Source organism: Lissotriton vulgaris, chromosome 1_1, assembly GCF_964263255.1.
Source record: "Lissotriton vulgaris chromosome 1_1, aLisVul1.2, whole genome shotgun sequence".
Taxonomy (NCBI): domain Eukaryota; kingdom Metazoa; phylum Chordata; class Amphibia; order Caudata; family Salamandridae; genus Lissotriton; species Lissotriton vulgaris.
In genome coordinates this window covers 1,328,554,258-1,328,578,986 of record NC_141685.1, presented here as the reverse complement: position 1 = coordinate 1,328,578,986, position 24,729 = coordinate 1,328,554,258, and the positions used below count along the sequence as shown (strand labels likewise).

Genomic DNA, 24,729 nt, shown 5'->3' with positions numbered 1-24,729 from the left:
CTGGGGGAAGATCAATATAACCCCCTCTGAAGTTGTCCTTTGCAGGGGGGCCCTGAGTTTCACTAGGATTAGGTCTGGGAGGCACTTCAGGTTTTGGGTTTGCTGGTTGGCGCGTGGAACTCCGTTTAGGGACCTGAGGTTTAGCGGTAGCGGAAGCATAGTCCACAGCCACAGTCCTCGGTTTAGGAACCGGCCTTACAGTAGGTGATACTGGGAGGGGAGGTTGCTGGACTTGGGATACAGGAGCTAGTGGTATTGGGTCAGCTGCAGTGAGGCCCTGATTTTCAAGACTTCTCAGGCCGAGAGTGGCCAGAGCAATAATGCTCTTTTCCATCTCGAGCAAGTTGTTTTCTATCCTTGACAATCTAAGGTCAAGGGGTGAGAAGTTTTTTGAGGGTTTCCCAAACCAGGTCTATGAATTCCATGTTATTCTTACCCAGCCCCTCTGCCTGTGGGCCCTCATCCTCTAAAATGGTGGTAGGGGGAATAGCTGGACCCTCTCCCCTACCCTCACTTGGAGGCTGTGTACCCGGAGTACGCTCTGCTATGGCGTTAATTGCTGGGACATTAGTCACTGCCAGATGTTGAGAAACTGCAATTTTTGCCTTCTTACGAAAGTAGGCAGAGCGAGAATGGCGTTTTCTTTTGGGTTGTTTGCCACTAGTGCTGGTAGTGTTCGGAGATGCCTGAGGGAGTGGGTTAAGAATAGAATTCTGAACACGAGAAGCTGTGGGCAGGTTTGCCTCGTCTACGTTAGGTGGTTGCTCTAAGGTTGAGGGAAAGATAGCAGGGATCGGGGACTGATGGACATCGACCTGTGTAACTACACAATGGGGGCGGACAGGACGCTCCGGAGTAACCGAAGCAGCTATGTGGCCTAGGGAGGATTTTTTTGAAAGTGCAATGACTTGAGACAGCCTTCTAGCAGCTACCAATTCTAAGGAAACCCGGGTTTGGAGTTTGGATATCTCTTCGTCTATAGCTATATTAGTACGGGTAATAAAGTCATCCATGGGGCCACTAATTTGTGGCCCACCTTTAGAAGCCTTGCTCCGTGTTACCCTAGTACTCATGGCGCTTAGTACACAAGGCCGAACGCTGATCAGGCGGGCCGAATGGGATGGTATAATTATTTATTTGCCTTTATAGGCTTAGTAGGGGTTATGGAGACAATAGGCGAAAGAGGATGGGCCAGTCCAGTCTGCTCAGTCCTCAAACGGCCCGCTCTTAGCCCGGTCTTCGCCCCGAGCTGCGTCCCGCGCTGCGGGAATCTGATGATGTTAAATAGGGGACGTGAATGACAGGGGGCGGGCCAGTGGGGAGAGCGGACCGGATGCTGTCTCCGTGGTCTCGCAGGGACTCCTGGTTGCTGGAGTCCCTGCACGCTCGCAGCCCCGCCGAGCCTCTCGCCCATACCTCTGTCTTCCTGCTCCTGTTGCCGGTTGAAGGTGAGCAGCGCAGTCCCGTGCGAGTTAGTTGAATGTAGCCTCGGTGATCTGGAATGTCAGCAAGCCTTTTGCCCAGCAAGGTGATTACCCTCAATATAGTGTAAGGCCAATCCACCTACGTACATTTTTACAGCGTATACCATTGTGCTACAGCATTTTGAGAGGTTTTTGTTTCTTTACCAGTGCTTTCTAATTCACCAGACGATACAGATACGCTACTTGTACGTGGCATTTTTATGTAATATTACACTATATAATCATCCAGTTGGTACTGGCTCTTTTCGCAGTCGAGGCAAGTTATTTATATGGCAAGTGCTCCAAGTTTACAATCACCCTGTATGTTGACACTATGGAAAACCAGTGATCACTTGGAGCACCCAAACAGCACCTTAGTATCCTGATAGTTTTATCCAATGTCCATCTCTATTTCGTCCCCAGGTTAACTCTGCAACAAACTATTATCACTAGCCTCAGGGTAGCCTCCCCCACTGTCACACTGATTGTGCCAGTCCTCTCTGCATTCATTCCCTGCTTGGATTATTGCAAGATGTACGGGAGACCACGATCAGTTGGACCACAGCGCTAAAGCTAAGCAGGCAGACTTCTCTTCGACCCAAAGGTATAAGGTCACCTCCCCATCTTTAGTGGCCCAACTTAAACATGCATAGACAAAGCTAATAGGTCTCACCTATGCAAGAGCTATTGGCTTTTCCAATATGTTTTAGCCATATGCACACTAGTGTGGCTGCTGCCCAGCATGGCAAAAGTGAGTAGAGGAGAGTGCAGTGTAATGGAATAGAGTGGTGTGGAGTAGCCTAGAATGGTGTAGAATAGAATAGAGTTGAGCGGAGTGTCCGGGTGGAATGGTGTTGAGTAGAGTGGCATAGAGGGTGTAGCGTAGAGTGGAAGAGTGTTGAAAAGTAGAGTGGTGTAGAGCAGAGTTGATTGCTGCAGAGTGGCATAAAGAGGAGTAGTGTAGGAGAGTGGAATGGCAGAGTGGAGTATAGTGTTGAAGAGTCAATTGATGTAGAATGGAGTGGCATAGAGTGGAGTAGTGTTTCGTAGAATGGAGTAAAGTGGCACAGAGTTGTGTAGAGCAGAGTTTAATGGAGTAGAGCATTCTAGAGTGGTGCTGAGTAGAGAGCAGTGGTGCAGAGTAGATAGTTTCTGCGTAGAGCGCAGTAGAGTAGAGTGCAGTGGCGTAGAGTAGATTATTTCAGCATAGAATGCAGTGGCCTAGAGTGGCGCAGACAACGATGGTGTAGAATGGAGTTGCGTAGCATGCAGTGGCAAAGAGTGCAGTGGTGTAGAATAGAGTGGCGTAGCGAGGATTAGTGCATCATGGAATGGAGTTGAGAAGTGACAGAGTAGATTATTTCAGCGTAGAGTGCAGTGACAGACTACTGTGGTGCAGATTAGAATAGTGGTGTACCGTGCAATGGCACAGAGTGCAGTGGTGTAGAGTATAATAGAGAGACGTTGAGAGGAGTAGTGTGTCATAGAATAGTGTGAAGTAAAGTGGCATAAAGTAGAAGTGAGTGGAGTAGAGCGTCCTAGGGTGTAGTATCATAGACCATAATGGCGTAGAGTGCAGTGGTGTAGGGTGGATCATTTTAGAGTAGAGTGAAGTGGCACAGGGCAGAAAGCAGTGGTGCAGAGTGCAGTGACGCAGAGTAGAATAGAGTGGCATAAAGTGTAGTAACATAGAGCACAATGGTGTGCAATGCCATAGTGTGCAGACTGAATTAACGATGAGAGCAGTGGCATATTGCACAATTGTGCAGAGTGGAATACAGTGGAGCGGAGTGTAATAGCATGGAGTTCAGTCGCAGAGAGTGCAGTGTTGCAGAGTAGACTGCCGTAGGATGCAGTGATGTATAGTAGAGTGACGTATTTGACATTGGCATGGAGTGCAGTGGCGTGGAATACAGTGTAGAATAAAGTGGCCTAGTGTGCAATGACCTAGTGTACATTGACATAGAATGCTTTCTCCTGAAAATGTTGTAGAGTAGAGCAGCATAGAGTGGAGTGCAATGGAAATGTGCACTGTTGATTGGTAGAGTAGTATGGGGTAGAGTGCATTGGCATAGATTAGAGAGGCATAGAGTGGAGTGGCATACTGTGGAACGATGAGTGGAATATGCATGGTGTGGTTGCGCACTGCCATTACAGAGAACATATTGTCAATTGAAATGACCATTTCATTTGCACAGGCATGCAGTTTTACTGGTAAGTGTACAATGTAAAAACGATAATGTGTGGAAATGTTATCACCCAATGTATTGATTTGTTTTGATTGTGTTAAAATATTTGCTTCCACCTCACTTCAGAATCTCCCAAAAATGTGCTTCATTTGTGCTTTTCTGTTCTATTTCGAAATATCTGCACAGTTTATTAATGGGCATTTAAAGTTTGTTGTATGCTAGAAAAAAATAACATTGTACAGCCTTTTCAAGCACTCCCCCAGTAGCTAGCATGGTTGTCTCATAAATCCTCTCACTTTGAAATCAAAGAAAGGAAAAGTAAACACCAAGCTCCCTGGAAAAGACAGCTTGACATTTCACCTCTGACTTTTAATGCACCGCGAAATGAAAAGGCCTGTTTACTGAAATCCAGTACTGGTGGCAGAATACAGTAAATCGGGACTGAGCAAGGGAAGGAAAGAACTCAAACTGGACAGCCTAAAACAAATCGTGCCAGTAGATATAAAACAAGCAAATGTGAGTTATAATCCGCAAAGGCAGTGGTAAGCAATGGGTGGAAGGCATTCCCTGGGAAGCTTTCTGAAAGTATCCAAGATGTTGTTAGCAAACCCTTCGACCTAAAAATGATCTTGCAAACTCATAATGTGACCTTTCCACTGCCAAGTCATTAATATATTTGTCAGTCAGTCAGTTAAAAAGCTTTTATTATCGGTTAAAAACCATAAAAAGACATATATACACATATACAATTAAGATAGAACAATGTACAATGCTAAAAGTCTTCAAAGGACACTAATTCATACAAATGTTAAGAAGGGTAAAAATAAAACGGACATCGTTGGCTCAATATACAATCCAATGAGACTCACTGTGGGACACCCCGAACAGATTATTAATGAAAAGGCTCCCCACAACAGTCCACATAAAATCCCAGGGGCAGTAGTCAATGATTTTACATTTTTTAATATTGCACACCTGGAGTACCACATAGACAAGAGGAATCTTGCTGTTGCGAGCACTGTCAAAGGTGTGGTATCAACTTTGAAAATTCTAAAAACCTTCCTATAGTCCCTTAAGCCCCTGGTTTTACAAAATTGGATAATCCACTTGTCTCTCGCCCTTGAGTACAAGGGGCAGAAGAGCAGAACGTGCTGATCCGTCTCTCTGCAATCCGTGCACCCTGGACAAGAGCTCACTTAGATGGAGCTTTTGACCACTTGTAAGTAAGGCCCCTAAGGGGCAGTGTGCCATGCCTAAACTGGATATATAGTTTCTTTGCCAGGGGAGGCTGGATGGCATCCGGAAATTTCTCGAATTTGGGAAGGGCCTTGAAATCTAGAAAGTTATTAGTCAACCTGCCCATAGAAGAGTTTGATAGAATGAGAGCAGAGCGGTGTTGTTTTAGTGCCAAACTCAAGGATTTTTTGGAGAGCATGGGGCAAGCCACCTCAGGGGACGACCACAAGTCCCTCATGCCGAGAGCTTGAGAGAGGTGCTTAATGTACTTTAACCAAGGGATCTTCCCCACGCCCCCTCTGGACAGGAGATCCCCCAGGTCCTCTCTGTAGCTCACAAGTTCCAGAGTGGACCAGAGTCGTCTCCAATATAGTAACAGGTGGTTCGAGACGATTTCCTGGATAGGCACTAGACCTACATCCAACCTTAAGGGTGTTAAAGGGGTACTCCGGGGGAGTCCCAAAAGGCGCCTAATGAAACTATTCTCAGTGAGAGATAGCGGGGTAGCGCTGACATGCCCCCATAGATCTGCACCCTATAGCGCACCCCCTCTCGCCTGGGCTTTATAGATTTCAACAGGCGGTCCCACCAATTTAAGGGAGGTTTCTTTAAAAACCTTTAGGATACCACAGGAGGATTGGGCCAACTTCAGATTGGCCTTGGCCATGTGAGAGGCCCAATCCATTCTGTCATTTAGGGTAACCCCCAAATAATCAAAAGTGGACACTCTGTCCAGGGCCATTCCATCTAAGTGCGGGTGTGGGCAATTGGGATGTTGCATATTGTAGACCATGTACTTGGTTTTAGAGAAGTTGATCTCCAAATTCCTCAGTCTGCAGAAGCGACAAAAAGCTTCCAATGTACGCTGGATACCCCCAGATGACTTTGACAGTAGGAGGGTATCATCAGCGAACATTAGGGCAGGTATTTTCCGCCCGGCTAGACTGGGGGAGTCCAGGTCTCTAGCTCCAAGTAAATGTGCGATCAACCCATTGAGGAAAAGTGAGAAAAGCGTAGGGGCTAAAACGCAACCCTGCCTCACGCCCTTTTCCACCGGAAACAGAGCCGACCGCTCCCCACCCCTCCCAAACCTCACCCTTGCAAACGTGCCCTGGTGCATACGTTTAAACAGCTCACACAGGCAGGCCGGGGTGCCCATCTCAAGTAGTATTGCCCAAAGCTTGTCCCTCTGGACCAGGTCAAATGCGGACTGAAGGTCCACAAAGATTAAATACAAGCTACCCGCCCCTAAAGTTACCGTCCTCCAATATATCGAATTCAAGCCATTCTGTAAACCATTTGCTACCATCTCGGACCAGCATCTTTCACGAAAATCCATCCAACCCTTTAAACAAGATTGTTAATCTCAAACAAGCAGTCCAAGCACCTGGTGCTCTCCGTATTGATTATGGTAACATGCTCCTCATATGCTGTCTGAACATAAGATTTGCCTTATGTCACTTAAAGCAATCTTATGTGTAGCAATTACCTTGGAGAAATGCTGCTGCTTCATATAAGCCTGTATTTCTACAAATCCGATATGTATATGACGATCACTGCAGCTTGTACTGGGTGTTTGTCCAGAGATACACAAGGGGTATGAATGAAGGCCATCTTAATCTTGATTTACAAAATTGATGTAACATCTGTGAAAGAAGAGCAACCCTCTTGATAGCAAGTTGATGACTCTCGCGTGTATAAGTTGTTTTTTATCGTTATTAATTATGTGACCTATTATCAATGTTTCCATACATCATAGCCTTATTGTTTAAATGTTATGACAGTTTAATTCTGTTCGGCACAAGAGGCTGAAGATGATTTTGATTTCCATTGTGTAATTTCCAACTATCAAACATATATGAATAAACGGGAGAAGATCTAGGGAGGCTCTGTCTACAGATCTCCAAGTTAAGGAGTCTGCAGCACTGGTAATATAGATAAAGTCTAACCGGTTGTGGTGCCAGACTGGACGCCTCGACCTCTGCTGTTGTCCCTGAAGCAGACCCCTGAATTATGGAGCATCTCCTACCTGGCTATTTTTGCATTGCAGGTACTGTAGGGGTCCCTCTGGGATAACCTGGATAGTGTGTGCTTTGCTTGCCACAAAGGTACACAGGAGACCTGCAGAAGGTATCTGTTCAACTGTGTCAGTGTAAGAGACATTGGAACATGGTCACCAGAATTATACACCAGTCATCTCCAAACAGCCACATTGGGTGCTAATCTCAGCCCATTTCTTTGTCTGCCTGTGCCTTGGTCTCCTTATCTCGAAACATTGGGAATGCTACAAGATAGTCTGAAGGCTAGTATTAATGGTATTTAGATTGCGTTTTTTGTTTTAAAAAACAGGCCTGTACTGTACATTTATCGTTAGGCAATGTACAGTAAACTGTTATCATCTTTTTAAGACAAAATAATTGAAATGCAGATTAGGATTATACAAAACCAAACCGTACGGTTCATTTGCCCGTAGTGTCACAAAGATCACATCACCCCTGCCATCGGAACACTACATTGGCTTCCTAGGAGAGAAAGATAACACTTTGAAACATTGTGTATCATACACAAACCAGTTCATGATCTTGCTTCAGGTTGTCCGACAGCTCGTGGTATTCTAAGAATCCGGATCGGCTTTCCCTTCAGTATTCCACAGAAAGCTCTATTGTTCAGGTTGGAATATACCAGTGTGTGTGTGCATGGCTCTTGCTGCTGTCTCCTTGTTTGGTGTTGCGTTCAGTTGACCCTCATGACATTTGGCACAAGATGAGTGGAGGGGTAAAGAAGATGCTGGAACATCCACTTGATAGTAAGGCTTCCTGGCTTCGAGTGAGAGATGGGTATGAGGTAAAGATGTTGGTACGCAGCTACATTTGTTCCCTTGGTGTTCATGGCGTACTTTTATAGGAGGGGCGTGGGATGAAGATACTCGTACCATTCCCTGTCACTGTCTTTGGAGGTTAGTCCCCCCCCCCCCCCCCCACACACACACACACACACACACACACCGCACGTATGATATTGTGAGCGAGAAGGGTGTATGGTGACAATTGTAGTTACTGTTTTTCAGCGCTTCCCTGTGTTGGGCCTCCTGACATCGAGTGAGGCGGGATTGGAGGGAAGATGCCGGAATATGCACTATTCTCGTCACCTAGTAGTGTTCAGGACGTCCTGGCTTTGGGAGAAAGAGGTGTGTGTGGTAAAGAAGCTCTTCCTTTGCAGGGCCTCTGGGGAATGATAAATGTGTTGGTTCTGATCCTCCGACACTCCTACGGTGCTAATAGCGGGTTGGAAAGTAGTGTGTCTGTTGAGCCTGACTGAGGTCACGCAGCATGGGATTTCGGCTTATGCTCCAAGTTTCACCTCTGACGGCAGGGCCAGGGATTAAGCTTTTTGACACCGAAAGCCCTTTTGTATTCTCGGAAGGAGGTGCATAGCGTCTATTATTGTTAACCTTTAATGCAAGGGCTGCCATGATGTCAGTGACGGTGACAGGCGGCGACTATTCTACATTCCTAGCAGGAACCGCTCCCTTGGGGGTGTCATGTGCTTTCGCCAGCACAGTCGGATGCTTCGTAGGGGATCTTGGGTTCGCCGAATCTAAATACACATCCCTCGTCCTATAATTCCTCTCGTTAGGTGTTTGCCTCTGCCCCATCTTTCCATCCCGCCAGCCCTCTTCTCTTTATTTCCAGACCGTTCCACCCTTCTCTATATATACGCGAGCAGATGTACTTCAGTTTCTTACCTTTGCAACCCAGTTCTTAATTTCAGTTCATTCCTACCTCTTCCCCCCCCCCCCGTGTTACCTTCAGTTCCTCCCGCATGGACCCTCTTCAATCATCAGTTTACTTCCATTTTCTGTTCCTCCTCCTGCAGCCCCTTCACTTCCATCTGCCGTGGCTCCCCCTCGTCTCTTTTCTCATCTATTGCTCCATCCCTGTGCGTTTCTTCCCTTTTCTTTGTCCACGTCCATCCCTCCCCGGTCCGTTATTTTAACCTAATTCTTCCGTTATCTTTAATCCCATTCTGTCTCGCCGAAAACTCTCCTGACTTCACCACGTCAGACTAAATGCTCCCCTCGTGTTTATTTAGCAGTCCTTCTCCGCCTCTTGACTTCTATCGCCACCCTCGTTCACTGACTTTCCTTTCTCTCCCAGGAGTTGAGTTCCCCGAAGTAAGCGAGCGGTCATGTGGGCGCTTTCTGCCAGCACCGAACGTGCAACACCAGGGCCCGTGAATTCGAAAACACCGGGTGAAATGAAGTCCTCACAGCACCCTCGTGAGCCTTCAGCCGCCTCCCGCGAGCGCGAGCTGACCCGCCGGTGACTCACGCGCCGCACCCTCCCTGACCCTCTGCGGGTCACGCTCCGAGCCCAGACGCGCGCCTTTCTTCCCTCGTTCTACCCAGCTGCGCTGTCTTCACAGCCGGGCGATGACGCTGCAATGACTTCTCCACAGAGAATGCCATTGAGGGCCCCAGCCTGTCGCCGCCGCCTCTGGGGTGGCTTTGTACACTGGGCTGCCTCGTTGCATTGGCGACCCTTCTTTAGTTCAAGGCCTCTGTTTCTTAACATTCACGAAGCAGACACTAGTATTTATTCAGGCCTTCTATAAAGCACCTTTTGTAGATTTATACAGTTAATTCAGGTCGTTCAGAACAATACATTATTATCCCATCTTGGCTTTGGGGATAGACGCTCCACCGTGGAGGTGCACGTGTACCTCAAGTGTGTGTTCCATATATAAATCAGCGCACGGTGTACATTCCTCGGCAATCAACATCTCTGAAACTGGTTAGTCTACTGAAGTTTATTTCTGCTGCTGTCGCGAGTCTAAGCTACCACCTTGTGGCAGTTCGGGAAAAAAATTGTCTTGAATCGAACAATTCTTGCCATTCCCTTTATTAAATATGCAAGTTGGCAGCACCCAAACCCCATATAATGTGTTCTTGATGGACACCCTTGATTAGAAAGATCGATATAAGTTTGTCTCCCTTTTTTCACAAACTCCGACTGATTGAGTAGCCCTCCTTTAAATCCAATCTCCTTGTTAATTGCGTCGCAGGCGCACAACACCCATTGGGCTCACCAGGCTTCAGCCCCCACCATTGTGTGTCTCGGCTGAGACAGCTTTGCGGGCTGGCGTCGCGACCGTCTAATTGCAGCCGCACCCGAGTACTTCACAGGTCTATAAAATACCATGTACTTGTAAATGAGGCTTGTGTGTTATCGTTTGACATGTGATTGTTGCGGGTCTGATTGTTGCGGGTCTGGTGACGCTAGGGTACCTCAGAAATATTAATGGACAGTGATCATGCCCAACCACCACTATGTAGAGTATATAGTCCCCTTGTCTAAGTGCATAAAGTCAAGATGTGTTTTTTATTTTAGTATCTATTTTTTGGGCTGGAGATGGAAGTCCGTTTTACATCGTGTCATCCTAGCATGACTGTGTGGAGGATGAGCATTCACTCCTCAAAATGAGAGCCCCTTGAGCTTCTTTCTTCAGTGGGGTGAATCTATCATTTGTCCATCCGAGCGAACAATTCTATTTCTTAAAAGGTGTTGATTAAGTAGGTCTTGATCAAATGACCAGGCCCCTCCACCTCTCTGTAACCCTTAGACACTAGAGCTCATCTTTACTCTTGAAGGTGCTCTCTATTTACCTGGTTCTATAGCAACACCCGTTTCTCTTGGTTCTAGGTAAGTTCAGAGGGTGAAACTACGGGGGGGGGGGGGGGGGGGAGGCTGAGAAATGAACCATTTATTTGACAATGAGCCTTCCTTGGAGGAAGGTGATTCAGCCTTTAGCCGGAAGTGGCCTCTCTTTGAACTGGCTTCCAGTGGAAGTTGCAGGTGCTGGCGGGCACCATTTAGACATTTCAACTATTTGTATGGCCTAACTCTTATTCCTGCTGTGTGTTCTTGCAGTTCGGTGCTTTGTAAATGAACATCATTGTTAAACACAGATTCCAAGGCCTGTGGTTTTTTTGTGTGCTTCAGGTTCTGTCTGAATTGTAATATCAAGGGGTTGATGTTTTTATTAATGCTTGACTTTCACTTGGGGTGCGTCTGATTCAGACCTAGCTTTTGGATTGACTTTTGCTGTGAGGACCCTTTAGACGTTAGCGTGCGTTAATTCCCACATAGCTAAGTGAGTGGTGTGAAGGATTGTGGGCAGAATGTCATTGTTTGAGATAAGTAGTTTTAGAGCCCGCCTGGGTTGTATGCTGTCTTTACTCCTTGTATTGAGTATGAATTAATTGTGCATTAAGCTAATCACCATTCTCTGAGTTCAATAAATGAATATATTCAGAGTGGAAACTCATCGAAATAGTTGGTCGATGTAGAGGAGATAAACGCATCTGCACAATAGGCGCATAAAAAGTAAAGGCTAAAAGTCAGTATCCTGATGAACAGAATTCCCCTGCATCCTGGGAAGAAATGCACCGGGTTTGGCACTGAACTGGCAGTTTGAGAATGTTTATTTTTTGGGCGGGAGCATAGAGGGCGGTAGATCTTGTTAAAATAAAAAAAAAAGACCTGTTCGAGAGGTAGCGGGGTGAAGCAGCAACAAGGCACGGGGACAGCTGTACACTGACAAACAAATTTACTCTGAAAATTATTCTGGAGCAGAGCAAGACTGTCCGACATTTTGAGTTCTGCTTGGCAAATGAGTGTTGTTGGTTCTCCTGGGCAGACTTGGGGTCCATTAGTGATGCCAGTTGCTAGCCCTGTGTTGCTGTTTGCGAATCCTGTGCAATAATCTGAATTCTAATCTTGTTAAATTAAGGAATCCATAAATCTTTAGGTTCAAAAACAAGTTTATTTAGACAATTGTCCATAAAAACATTCTCTCTTCGCAGCACAATCTGGATACTTTAACACCCTGCTGGAGAATGATGAGGTGGCTAAAGTATCTTAGAGCCCGGGTGGCGGCCGCGATGTTCCAAGATACCAGACTAAACTCTCTCCTTATAGCCTGGACCATGGTACCTTGTGGGAGTGATAGAAGTCTTTTAAGTACTGCCCCTTCCAGTCTGTCCCATTCATAGGTTGGATCAAGAGAGAATGTCTCTCCTCCATACAGGCCTATTGGTGGCATCTTCCCATCATAGGCCTTTAATAATGGGATAGGCCCCCAAATGTACCATTAAATCCAGATAAACAGCTTGACTGCAGAAGAGCCTTCTGCCTAGTGTCATTCCAATGTGCACCCCAATTCAAATTTTTCCTAAAAGTTAAACCCAGGTATTTATACTGATCCACTTGTTCCACCACCTGAGAATCAAGATACCAGGAAAAACTCTGCACTTTTTTCCCAAAAATCATAATTTTAGTCTTTTCCAGAAGAATACAAAGCTTGTTCTGCTTACTATAAGAGGCCAATGCCTTGAGTTTCCTCTGCAGACCAATTGAAGTGTAGTCCATTAATACCAAATCATCTGCATAGAGCAGACCAGCAATATGCTGATCCCCAATTTTAGGTGAAAAAGACTTTGATTGGGAAATAGCTGTTCGGAGGTCGGCCAAAAATAAACTGAAAAGTAGGGGTGCTAAAATGCACCCCTGACGCAGGCCAATGTTTACGATAGAGATTCTTTGGGACATCCTTCCTGTCTTGTCTAACTCCACCTGAGCCCAATTGCCAGAGTGCAGGGATTGAAGAGCCCCAAGGAGGTGTAGTGGTAATTCCGAAGCGGCGAGTTTTCCCCATAAAATATCCCTGTCAACAAAATCAAAGGCTGTCCGGAAATCTACAAAACAACTGCACAGTCTTTTATTTTCCTCCACTGCCTTTCGAGTAATAGCCCACAAAGCAAAGCAGTGGTCTATGGTTGAATGACCCTCCCGAAAGCCCCCCTGTTCGAAAGGAATTCTTAGTTTCAATGGCCCATTCTTAAAGTTTGGCTAAAATAATCTTGGAGAGTATCTTTAATGAAATGTCCAAAAGGCTTATAAGCCTGTAATGCACTGGGTCTGTACCACTCCCTATTTTTAGGTCTCGGGTCTAGCCTACACTGCGAATGCAGTGTCGCGCAGCGCGAGCCTATTCCGGGCAAATTGAAAATGGACCTTGCATTCCACAACTCTCGTGCCGTTGCAGAATCCAAGGTCCAATTTCATTGGCCTTCGGGTGCATTCTGTTTTTTTAAACCGAACACGCCATAGGCGGTCGCGTAGCTCCACCCATGGCCTATTGGTGTCTGTTACGCGCACCAGAGGACATATGTTTTGAATTATCGCCGCTTGGTTTCACAATAGACCCCTGCCAAGGGTGAAATCGGTTTCACAATAGACCCCTTCCAGAGGTAAAGGGCAGACCCTGCAACCCAACTGAACCGGGTAAAGTAAATTCTAGCCCACCAAACACTATTTGTTTTAATTATTACCGCCGGGACATTGTCCGGACCAGCGGCACAAGAGTGTTTTATTCTCTCAATAACTGTCTTAACTTCCTTCACTGAAAACCAGTTGGCTGGGAGGGTTTGCCCATAGATGTACTGAGTGCCATCTAAACCTAAAGGTCCCCTGTATAACTCAGTCAGATGAGTGGCCTACTGTGCTTCCGGTATTATACAGGTGAGAAACCCCCTACTTTGGCCATTAAACTCTTTGACCTTTGTCCAGAATGTTTGCTCTTTAATAGTATAATCTCCTCCCACTTCCTATGATAAAAAGCTACCTTTTTCGACTGCACAAGGGATTTATATTGGCGTTTAAGTTTAACCAGCTCTTGGGTGGCTAATGGGATGAAACGACACCTAGCACTCCTTGTTTTCTGTCTCACCAGTCGTTTCAGCTTTTGGCAGTCCTGATCAAACCAGCCCAGGACACCCTTTGTGCGCGATTTTGTCAGTCCACCCTTTCCACTTATTTTCACTAAAATACAGCCCAAAACTTGTTGCAAAATATTATTATACCACACAATAACATCATCAGCATGAGTAGGGAGGGTAGGAACCATCTCCTCTAACTGAAGAGTTGCTAATTGTTGAAGATGCATAGTGTCTTAACGTGTTGTGACCCTGCGCGGATAGGACATCTCTAAAGGAAACACTCTCTCAGGAGATACTGGCTCACACAAATCAAGAACTGCTGTGGTTGCCCAGTGGTCACTGCCCTCATATTTTGCCACCTCAAAGCGGCCAAAATTCCAAAGGGACGTGAATATATAATCAATAGGGCCCAAAGAGTGGCCCTGCCGAGATGTTACTATAGCTGGTGAATCCTTTTTAAAACGTCCATTTAAGTAAATAAGACCATGACTTGCCAGCCTTTCACTCAGCACTTTGTCCTCTTTTTTTGATGGTACCTGCTGGAAACTGTGCTACGGGAATGTTGTAGGAATCCAACACTTACTCCCAGTGTTGGTCTAGCTGTACAGGGAATAAACAGGCATTTACATCTCCCGCCATTATTATCACTGCTTCCCGGTATTTTGCCATTAAATGCTGGAAAGGGGATTCAAATAATTTCAGCCAGGGATTCATTTGGCAATGATCTTCTTTATGAATATAAACATTTATAAGTAAAAAATAACTGGGGACATTTAAATCTTTAAGTTTTAGTTGCTCCCTGTTGTGCCTTTTCTATCTGTGACTATAATGTAAAGTCAAGCCTGTCTCTGTATTAAAGATTGTTTTGTAAAATAAGAGTGGTGGTATGGTTGTTTTTTGCGGTTCATTGTTTCTGGGATGTCTCTTGAATGGTCTGTCTCATCAGAAGGGTCAAATGGCGTTTTGCAATTTCTGCTTCCCCTGATTCTGATGAAATTTCATCAGACTGGAATGAGCAAAGGTTACTGCAACCGATGAATGAATGAAATATTTGGCCGAGTCAAGTTCCACTGAAAAGCCCTGTTTGACAGGAGCTCAGTTGACAAGTTAGGATGTTAAAATCTACTGTTCATAGGGCCCAATTAAGAGTCTGCTCGAGCGATGGCTCCATGTGAGAGACCATCAGCCATATTAACAATTTCCCCAAACCACACCTGGTTCTTCCTTGGTTTTAATTCACACAGATTGTTCTTTCTGAAACCCGGAAGAATCTGTGTTAAACACAAGTGGAATTGGAAATACATTCGGGAAAGGGCCCGTTAAATCCTGATCCAGCATGTTGTTTCCCATTCCTGCACTAACGAATTGTAATGGTACAGTGCAGAGCAAGAGTTACCAGATGGAATTGGCTATTACAGCTCTGGTAATCCTGCCCCGACCCCCACTCCATGCTTTTCTACCGAAGTATGTGAAATATAGGTTGGAGTATTCTTAATTCTGCGCCCCCCTCCGAAAGGGTAGAACGCTTCAAAAGATAACCCATCAATGCCGTTTTCTCAGAACATTTCTTCTAAAAATGTTCCAGTCTAGAAATGTGGTGGAGAGCTAGATGGTCATTGTGATTGCTTGAAGGAGCGATGAGAAAGTTATGACACATCCTTTCTCTTTGAAGTGCATAGGTCAACTTGTTGGCTAGGTCCGTTAGTTATTAAAATCGAAGTAAAAGCATGGTGCGTTGGCAGTCAGACAGGGCTTTGCAATAACCCCCCTTCAAAAATACACTTTAGATGTCAATATTGCATTTTTACTGAATTCTGGATTTTCTTGCTACTAAAATGAAAACTCAGTCAGTCTTTTTTCTTTTCATATGTTCAAATCGATATTTTGCTGCCGGGCGTCTTCAGAGTAGATTTGGCAGTTTCGTCTGTCATGGCCATTTGTTTTCTTTGCATAATCCAGATTCCAGAATGTATCCTCCTTCAGAAAACTGTCTTAGATTGCTTGATCAACAGTGAAGCATAGTGTGTGCAGTTATTTGATCTGAAGTGGAGTAGAGCATCTGGTTGTTGACGGTGACTGCTGTTTAGTTATGTGTTGGGTTGTTCAGTGTGAGTTTTGTAAGCATTGTGTGGGAAGGATGGCAGTGAGTTGAGTGGCTCGATGCTTCGTGTTTTCCATATGAGTGAAGGCAATATGTTTAGGGCCACCCTAACATGGATATTGTCCATAGCTATGCATTGTTTTGAAGATTAGTTGAGGAGATTACCTGCTTTGACACATCTTTTCATAAGCTGGTCACAATCATCTAGGGCTATATGTGCAATACGTCAGGCTATAGGGTTGGTGAGTAATAAGCAGCAGGAAATTAATGATACTTTAATGACCTACTACACACAACTTCAGGATGACATTCGGGGGAGAGATTGAGACGGTACGACCCTATTTAGGAAGGATACCTATGAAATGCGTTACTGGGGAACAGAGTCCACCATTGGAGGTTCCTCTAATGAAGGACAAATTAGATGGGGCAATTGGTCAATTAGCGGGGGGCCCACAGGCTGATGGGTTTCTGATGGAGTGGTAAGCCTGTTTTAAAACTCTGACTCCTAAGCTATTGAAAGTGTTCCAAGTAGCTGAACAGCAGAGAGTTCTGCCACAGTCCTTAAGAGAAGCAACTATTACGGTCCTGACAAAAACCGATAGGCGACTCATTGAATGTTAGGTTGTATCTTCCACTATTCTTTTTAAAAATAGATTATACGATTGTGGGAAAAGTGACTGGAAAATAAGCTTATTCATTTGGTAACTGATGTAGTATACTATGATGACAATGGTTTTGTTTCTGGTCAAACTACAGGTTGAAATCTGAATAGATCATGTCATGTAAAAGGTGGAGAAACACTTTACTAATAACTGGGTGGCCTCTCTTGGCATTGCGAAGACCTTTGATACACTGAAGTGGCCTTAATTATTGGCAGTACTGGAGAAGCTGGGATTGGAGCCTGTGTTTTAAAGATGGTTGGGTTACTGTACTCATTGGCAAGGTTGAAGATAGGAATTCACGAGTCACTACTCTTGGAGGTGAAACCGGGATTGAGGCTGGATGAGGGGGGGCGGGGGGGGGGGGTCGCCCTTGTCGCATATTTTTTGCATTCACTGTGGAACTATTGACCTGCATGTTGAGACAGAAGGGACCGGAGTGGGAAATTAAACTTGATGATCGTTGGCAATTTGTCTTATAATATGCAGATGATGCATTGCTTTACCCGAGAGGTAATGCCACTGCAATAAATAATGTTATGATGGTGCTAGACTGGTCGAAATTGTCTTTTTCCACGTTGCCCGATACCAGGTGGATCTCTCCCCCTGTCAATCAACTGGTAGATTGAAATTTTCAATTTAAAACATTTGAGTACATGGGTGTTCAGATATATCCTACTTTTGAAACGCTTAATGGAGAGCAACCTGAGAATGATGGCTATTAAGAAATCCCTTCCGTTTTGGATCGGACTCTCACTGTCCCCAAAGAGAAGAGTGGCAGTGGCAAAGATGCTGGTGCTGCCTAGGTTGCTATTCTATTTTGCAACACTAATTCTAATGGTGAGGCCTGGCTTCTTTTGGAAGTTGCAGGGAATATTGTTGCCACAAGTTTGGGGTGCTGGCAGAGTGGCACAAACCGAAGAGGCCTGTTCAAGAAGGGAAATCAGGGGCCCGAGTTACAAAGTTTATTGCCGTGCAGATCAGCTGCAATGGGTGCTCAGAAGATGGTTACATACAGGCAGTGCTGTAGGATGGTAATATATTCTGTACATTACTGAGCGCCTATGTACAAAATTCTCATAGCCTGAAATTGAAATGGGTGGGGTGTTCAGAGCATACCAAATAGGTTTAATGTATTTCCCAATTCAAATGCACCAAGTTGACCTACCGCAATCAAACATACCTTTCACCTAAATTCTCTAGTCTCATGTATGAGGGGGTACCCTCTGAGTGCCTGCAATGTGGTGCACTAGAATTAGATTTTTGTTGCATGGTATGGTTATGCCGAGTGATTGTAAATTATTGGGTAGAGGTTGTGGAAATAATATTGAAAATAACAGATCAGCGAATAGTGTGACCTCACAAGAACGTCTTCTAGGCCTAGCATGATATATCAACTAAGCATATTTGTTGGTTTGTGGACTTAATATTCATATTGAATAAACGATGCATAGCAATTGCTCGGAAATTAGCGGCTATGCCACAACAATAAAAAAAAATGGGTAAATGTCTGAACACCCCCCCTCTCCTTTCCTCCTCCCTCCCTCCCTTCTTCCCCCTCTTTCCTCCCCCCCCCCCTCCCCCCCCCATCTGATTGAAGTGGTTGCACACTGTAGGGTGCAGTAGTTGTTAACTACGGAAGTAACTAACACTGGCGAAAGAGGTGTCGAAAGTAGGAGGAATGTGAGATATTACTGTAATGTATAGAATTGACCCAGTACAATGAGTAATACACGGATGATCTGATTAAAAGTGCGAGGGGAGTTGTGGGAGGGGGGAATTAACAATCATGGGAGATAAGTTGTTTGAAAAGAAGTTGTTTGAAAAGAAAAATGCAATGTCATAGATGATTAAGTTATATGCGCACAGCATACAATGTATGATGAACCATCCTGTTAACAAATGCTGTAATGTTGTGTCCACCGATGCGGAAAATAAAAACATTAAAAAAAAAAAATGTCTGAACACAGAGCGGTTGCCGAAGGAGAGACATTGCAGCGCCAGACAGGGGAGAACAGGTAGTATGTGCTGCAATAAAATCTATGGTGAGGTTGGAAGCAAAATCGTATGACCGTCCCCCTTGAACTATGGGCTGTGAAGGGCACAGTGATTGCAACAGCATTGCTTGACTGTATGTGAGATCTTGTACATAGCTGATATGCACTGATATCCTCCTGCCTGCTTATTTTATTATGTCTTTCTTTGATATGCTTAGTCCCAACTCCTTTCCTAGAATTATATTTGTATATTAAGACTAAGAGCCGCTGTCCCTTTAGTTTTACTGTTTGAATGATTCATAGATGTACAGTATGTACAAAAGTTCATTTACTTATGTTGGCTACACGGTTGGAAGTAGATTGAACTAGAGATTCTATTTCTGGGTCTCAAAGTGCAAAAGGGTAATTTAAAAAAAGCTATACAAATCTATAAAAAAGAAAAACCTGTCAATTCATTGTATTTTGTAAGTGTTATCAATTTCATTTTTAAAGACATTTATCATGATGATTTATTTTTTGTTTTTTAGCCAATTCATCGAGAGCCAATCGTAATTTCACCCGGAAGAAGGGTATCTGAAAACAGCCAGTCATCCGAGGACTTTGATATTGATGCAGAGAATAATGTTGGACACTTGGGTTAGTGCTGGTTTGTGCTCCTCTGGTGGTAGAGTAAATAGTGACGTTTGGAAAATCTGAAACAATAATGGATTATTTAGTTGTAATTCAAGTGGCACAGCTACTTTTGTGACCTGTGTAAGTACCTCTGAGTCTAGGCTTGCTTTTGTAGCATTTAACAGTGTCCTTCAGCCTTGAGGAGATAGCTAGTGGTTCTGGGGGCTGGGGCAATGTTACGAGTAAATATTTTTCTAGTGGAGGGCGCAATTCAAATGGATTAGGTTGGGATTTCTTGAGTAGAGAAGGACCCCTCAAACGGGTTGTCTAGGTATATCTTATGTGGTGGGATTCTCAGGAGGGTAGTATCTGTAGTCTTCAGTTTGGGGGTACAATTCGTTTGGAAGTTTTAGAAATGGGGTTTCTGGTTCGCTAGGGTATGCACCTAAGCCAGGCAGAACCCATTACTCTAGACAGGGTAAGGGAGTTGCACACATGTAGGAAGGGGGAGGCTCTAGTTGGCGCAGTGTAACACTAGCGACAAGCAGGGACTCTCTCTTCCTCGTCAGGGCTGAGGGTTACCTTCCAGACAACCTCTGCTTACCCTCTAGGTAGTGTGGCTTAAGCAGTCTTAGGCTAATCTTTGGGGCACATAGGGTTAAACACTTGCAATATTACACCCTCACAACCAACCCACCACACAATGAGACCAAACTGTATTCTGTAAAAATATATATCTTTATATAAGTTTCAAGCAGGCTTATGAATACAGTTATCAAACTTTCAAATAGCGGTTCCAAGTTACTTAGTTCAAGTTGCCACAGTTCTTTCTAGCAATCAGCGTTCTTTAGGGCCTTCTGGCCGGTTCACCAAAGTTCTTGTGGAGCGGGCGGCTTCCAGGGGAGCTGTCCCACGTCGCGTTGCCTTCCCGGGGTCGCTGTTCGTTGCAGCTCTCAGCCGAGCAGGTCACGGGTCATCCGGGGCAGCGGTGCTCTGTGGCGGCAGGGTCCTTTCCTCGTCGTCCGCTCCGACCCTGGAGGCGGCGGCTGTTGTGGTGGCGGCCAGTGGCAGTACGGTCCCCAAGTGCAGGACATACCCAGCCAAGGGCCGGTTGCAGCTGTGCGCTCACAGCTGAGCTGTCGGGCAGGATACCGACCAGAGGGGGGTTCTCACAGGGCGGCTGTCCGTCTTTGCAGGTGGGCTGGCGGCTCGAAGCACAGTCAGCTCGGGAGCTTGGACCGGACGGGTCCTCCTTCGCTTTGCTCTCGGTTCCCGGTGCAGATGCGGTCACGGTGTTCAAGCCAGCGGCGGCTGGACCTCACTTTGCTCTCGCTGTTGCCTTGGGTCCCGGTCACGGTGTTCGGGAGGATATCGATACCTTGGATTACGGGGAGCGTGGCAGGCTTGCCCAGCGCTCCCAGACCCCTCTGTCAGTACTGCAGCGATAAGCAGCACACACAGTCGCTTTCTTCAGGGTGTAGCGCCCACTGGTCCTGGGGCGCTGGTCAGGGGGCAAGTTCAGCAGCAAGCCCTTGGAGATCGTTTCAGCAGAGTTTGGCACAAAGTCTTGTCAAGTAAAAGTCTTCTCGCAGTCTTTCCTTTTTCCTCTCCTTCGGCAGCAAGGCACCAGACACAGGCAAGAGACAGCACTCTTCCTTGTCCTTCACGGTCCTTCTCGTCGGGCAGAGTTCCTTCTGTAGCCCAAACAGGATCTAATTTTCAAGGAGCAGGGCTCCTTCTCTTATACTGCATTTCTTTTGTTCTCGCAGGCCAGGGGGGCCTTTGCATAGCCACTTTCAGTCCTTGAGTACTCCGGTGGGTGTACTCCGGCTTCTGCTTTCAGTGTGAGGGGCAGGCGCATCAGACGCCCCACAGGAGGTGGAGCCAGCATTGTGCGGACAGGGGCAGCCAGAGTACCTTGTTGATGGGGCTTCACCCTTCCTGGGCCAGGTGTCGGCTGAGTCATCAGTCGCTCCCCAGGAGGGTGGAGCCAGCATTGTGGTGGCAGAGCACAGCAAGATCCAGAGTCAAGAGCCACTCCTACCTCCCACTAAGGTGTAATCTGCGCATTCACCACCTGTCATTCCCCCAGCCCTGTCACTCACACGTCCCAGACAGTCAGATACACATACCAGCAGAGGCGGGCTGAAATGGTTAGGCAAGCAAATGCTAACTTTCTAAAAGTAGCTTTTGCAAACACAGGATACTAAAATAAACTTGACTTCAAGAAATATTTTATCATCCTGAGTTCAGGCATACTAAACACGACTCGCTACCATGCTCCTTGAGCCTGCTGGGATTATAGGGTGTAATAATTCCAGCAGCTCAGTCTGGCCTAATGGAAGCAGGTAGCCTTCAATAGTGAAATACGATTTTCGTTGTAAGTCACTACTAGGACATGCCACACACATCAGGGCCTGTCCTACCTTACATCTACAACGCACCCTGCCCGCAGGCCTACCATAGGGGTGACTAATATGTAGTCAAGGGAAGGTTCAGGGGCTGGCAAGTGGGTGCACTTGCCCAGCTAGCGTGACAGTACGAGACCGCACGCGGGTTCTGCGGTCGCAGTCCCCAGACACATCTTTACGGCTGCTTCGGTGGGTGGCGCAACCAGCGCTGCAGGCCCACTAGCAGTATTGGCATCTACAAGCCCCGGCACTTCTAGTGCACTTTACTAGGGACTAACAGTAAATCCAATGAACCAATCATGGATACCAATCGCATGTACAATTTACAGTAGGGAGCACTTGCACTGCGGCACGGGTCGGCCGTGGCGCAGTGCCCCGAGTATCGGAAAACCAGCAAAACATCGGAGGCACATCAGCAAAAAGTGGAAGGGAAACTCACGCCAAGGTGTGCCAGGTCTAACATGTGTCCCCTCCAGCTGAAATGTGGGGGGAACTACCCTTCCCCAGGGAGTTCCACATCACTAAGGCGGAAAAATCTGGACAGACCGTCATCGTTGGCGTGATCGGTGCCAGGGCGGTGTTCCACCGTAAAGTCCATGCTCTGTAGAGAAATGGACCACCTCAACAGTTTCGGGTTCTCACCCCTCATTTGCATCAACCATCTGAGGGGCCTGTGGTCCGTCTGAACTCGGAAGTGAGACCCAAACAAGTAGGGTCTTAGCTTCTTCAGCGCCCAGACCACAGCAAATGCTTCACGCTCTATTGCACTCCACCTACTTTCCCGTGGAAGTAATCTCCTACTTATGAAGGCTACGGGTTGGTCAAAGCCCTCCTCAGTCATCTGTGAAAGAACAGCCCCTACACCATGCTCTGAAGCGTCTGTTTGCACTATGAATTCCTTGGAGAAATCAGGAGCCAGGAGCACGGGCGCCGTGCACATGGCAGTCTTCAGGGTGTCAAAAGCCTTCTGACAGGTGTCAGTCCAAATCACATTCCTGGGCTGCTTCTTCGAAGTCAGCTCGGTCAAGGGGGTCACGATCGTGCCATAGCCCTTGACAAACCTCCTGTAATACCCAGTGAGCCCCAGGAAGGCTCTCACTGCAGTCTGGGTCTTGGGGGGGTTCCCAAGCCAGGATGGTCTCGATTTTGGGTTGCAAGGGTGCTACCTTGACACTCCCCACTTGGTGTCCCAAGTACACCACGGAACCCTGCCCAATCTGGCACTTGCTTGCCTTGATTGTGAGGCCTGCTCTGCGCAGGGCCATCAACACTTCCCAGAGGTGTCGCAGGTGTTCTGGCCATGTGCCACTGAACACCGCGATGTCATCCAGGTAGGCGGCACTGAACTCGTCCAGCCCAGCCAACACCTGGTTGACCAATCTCTGAAAGGTGGCAGGGGCATTCTTCATTCCAAATGGCATAACCCGGAACTGGAAATGCCCATCTGGTGTAGAGAATGCCGACCTCTCCTTTGCCCCATCGGTCAAGGCGATCTGCCAGTACCCAGACGTCAAATCAAACGTACTGAGGAACCGGGCAGCCCCCAGCCGATCAATGAGCTCATCAGCTCTGGGAATGGGGTGCGCGTCAGTCTTCGTGACTGAATTGAGTCCTCTGTAGTCCACACAGAACCGTAGTTCGGGTGTGGCTCCCGGCGCAGCAGCCTTTGGGACCAAGACTACGGGGCTGGACCAAGGACTGCTGGAAGACTCAACCACCCCAAGGGCAAGCATCTTGGAGACCTCCTCCTTGATGCAGGCCCGGACCCTGTCAGTCACTCTGTAAGCCTTATGCTTCACAGGTAAGCTGTCTCCAGTGTCCACATCATGGACGCACCAATCTGTGACACTCGGAACCAGGGAGAACAGATCTGGAAACTGCCCCAGCAACTGGCGGCAGTCTTCCTGTTGTTCGGGAGTCAGGGTGGGTGAGAGGTTAACTCCATCCACTGACCCGTCTTTCTCACAGGCCACTAAGAGGTCAGGAAGAGGCTCCGACTCCTCCTCCATTCCATCATCAGTTGCCAACAACATGCCCACTTCGGACCTTCGTAAGTGGGGCTTGAGGCGGTTGACATGTAGGACCCTCAAAGGGTTCCTGGGCGTCTTCATGTCCACCAAGTATGTCACTGGGCTCTTGCGCTCCACAACCTCAAATGGACCTGTCCACTTATCCTGAAGGGCACAGGGCTCCACTGGGGCCAGGACATACACCTCTTGTCCAGGCTGAAGCTCGACCAGAGTGGCATTCTGGTCGTACCACCGCTTCATCCCCTCCTGGCTCGCTTCCAGATTTGCCTCGGCAAGTTGTCTGAAGCGCCTGGTTTGGTTTCTGAAGGCCAGCATGTAGCTATATACATTCTGGGGAGGTTTCCTGGGAGATTGCTCCCAGCCTTCCTTTACCAAACTCAGTGGTCCTCTCACGGGGTGGCCGTACAGTAGCTCAAAGGGGCTGAACCCTAGGGACTTCTGTGGTCCCTCGCGATATGCAAAGAGCAGGCATGGTAAGAGGACGTCCCACTTACGCCTCATTGGACCTTCCAGGCCCATGATCATGCCTTTCAGGGTTCGGTTGAATCTCTCAACCAACCCGTTACCTTGGGGATGGTAAGGTGTGGTGAACTTGTACGTTACGCCACACTCTTGCCAAAGGGACTTCATATACTTGGATATGAAGTTGGTACCCCTGTCGCTCACCACCTCTAGAGGGAATCCTACTTGTGAGAAAATTCCCATCAGTGCCCGTCCCACCACGGGGGCCGTCGCTGTCCTCAGAGGGATGGCTTCAGGGTACCGGGTGGCGTGATCCACCAAGACCAGGATGAACCTGTTGCCCATGGCTGTCTTGGGGTCCAGAGGCCCAACGATGTCAATACCCACTCGCTGGAATGGCGTACCGACCACAGGGAAGGGTTGGAGGGGAGCCTTGTTCTTCCCTCCGGTCTTCCCACTTGCCTGGCAAGTCGGACAGGTTCTACAATGAGCGTCTGAACTCTTGTGCATTTGGGGCCAGTAAAAGTGGGTGACAAGCCTGTCATAGGTCTTGTCCATCCCCAAATGTCCTGCTAAAGGCACATCGTGAGCCAGCCCCAGTAGGAAGGCTCTGAACTTCTGGGGTACCACCAGCACATGGGCTGACCCAGGTTCAGCAGCCTTAGGCTCTGAATACAAGAGGTCGTTCTCCCAGTACACATAATGTGTTTTGGCCTGAACACCATTGGCCTGGTCTGCAGCCTGCTGCTGCATACCCACGAGAGAAGGGCATTCTTTCTGCTCCTTGCAG

General features: G+C 47.0%; 1 protein-coding gene across 2 annotated transcripts in view; it reads left to right on the top strand.

The window, feature by feature from the left end:
• The window catches only part of LIMA1 (LIM domain and actin binding 1), a 207,547-nt gene that overhangs the window by 141,576 nt on the left and 41,242 nt on the right, over positions 1–24,729 (top strand). For both annotated transcript variants that reach the window (XM_086966210.1, XM_086966218.1), the window contains one exon: positions 18,952–19,060. In XM_086966210.1, the coding sequence (XP_086822336.1) occupies positions 18,952–19,060 (109 nt within the window). The remainder of the gene's footprint in view (positions 1–18,951; positions 19,061–24,729) is intronic.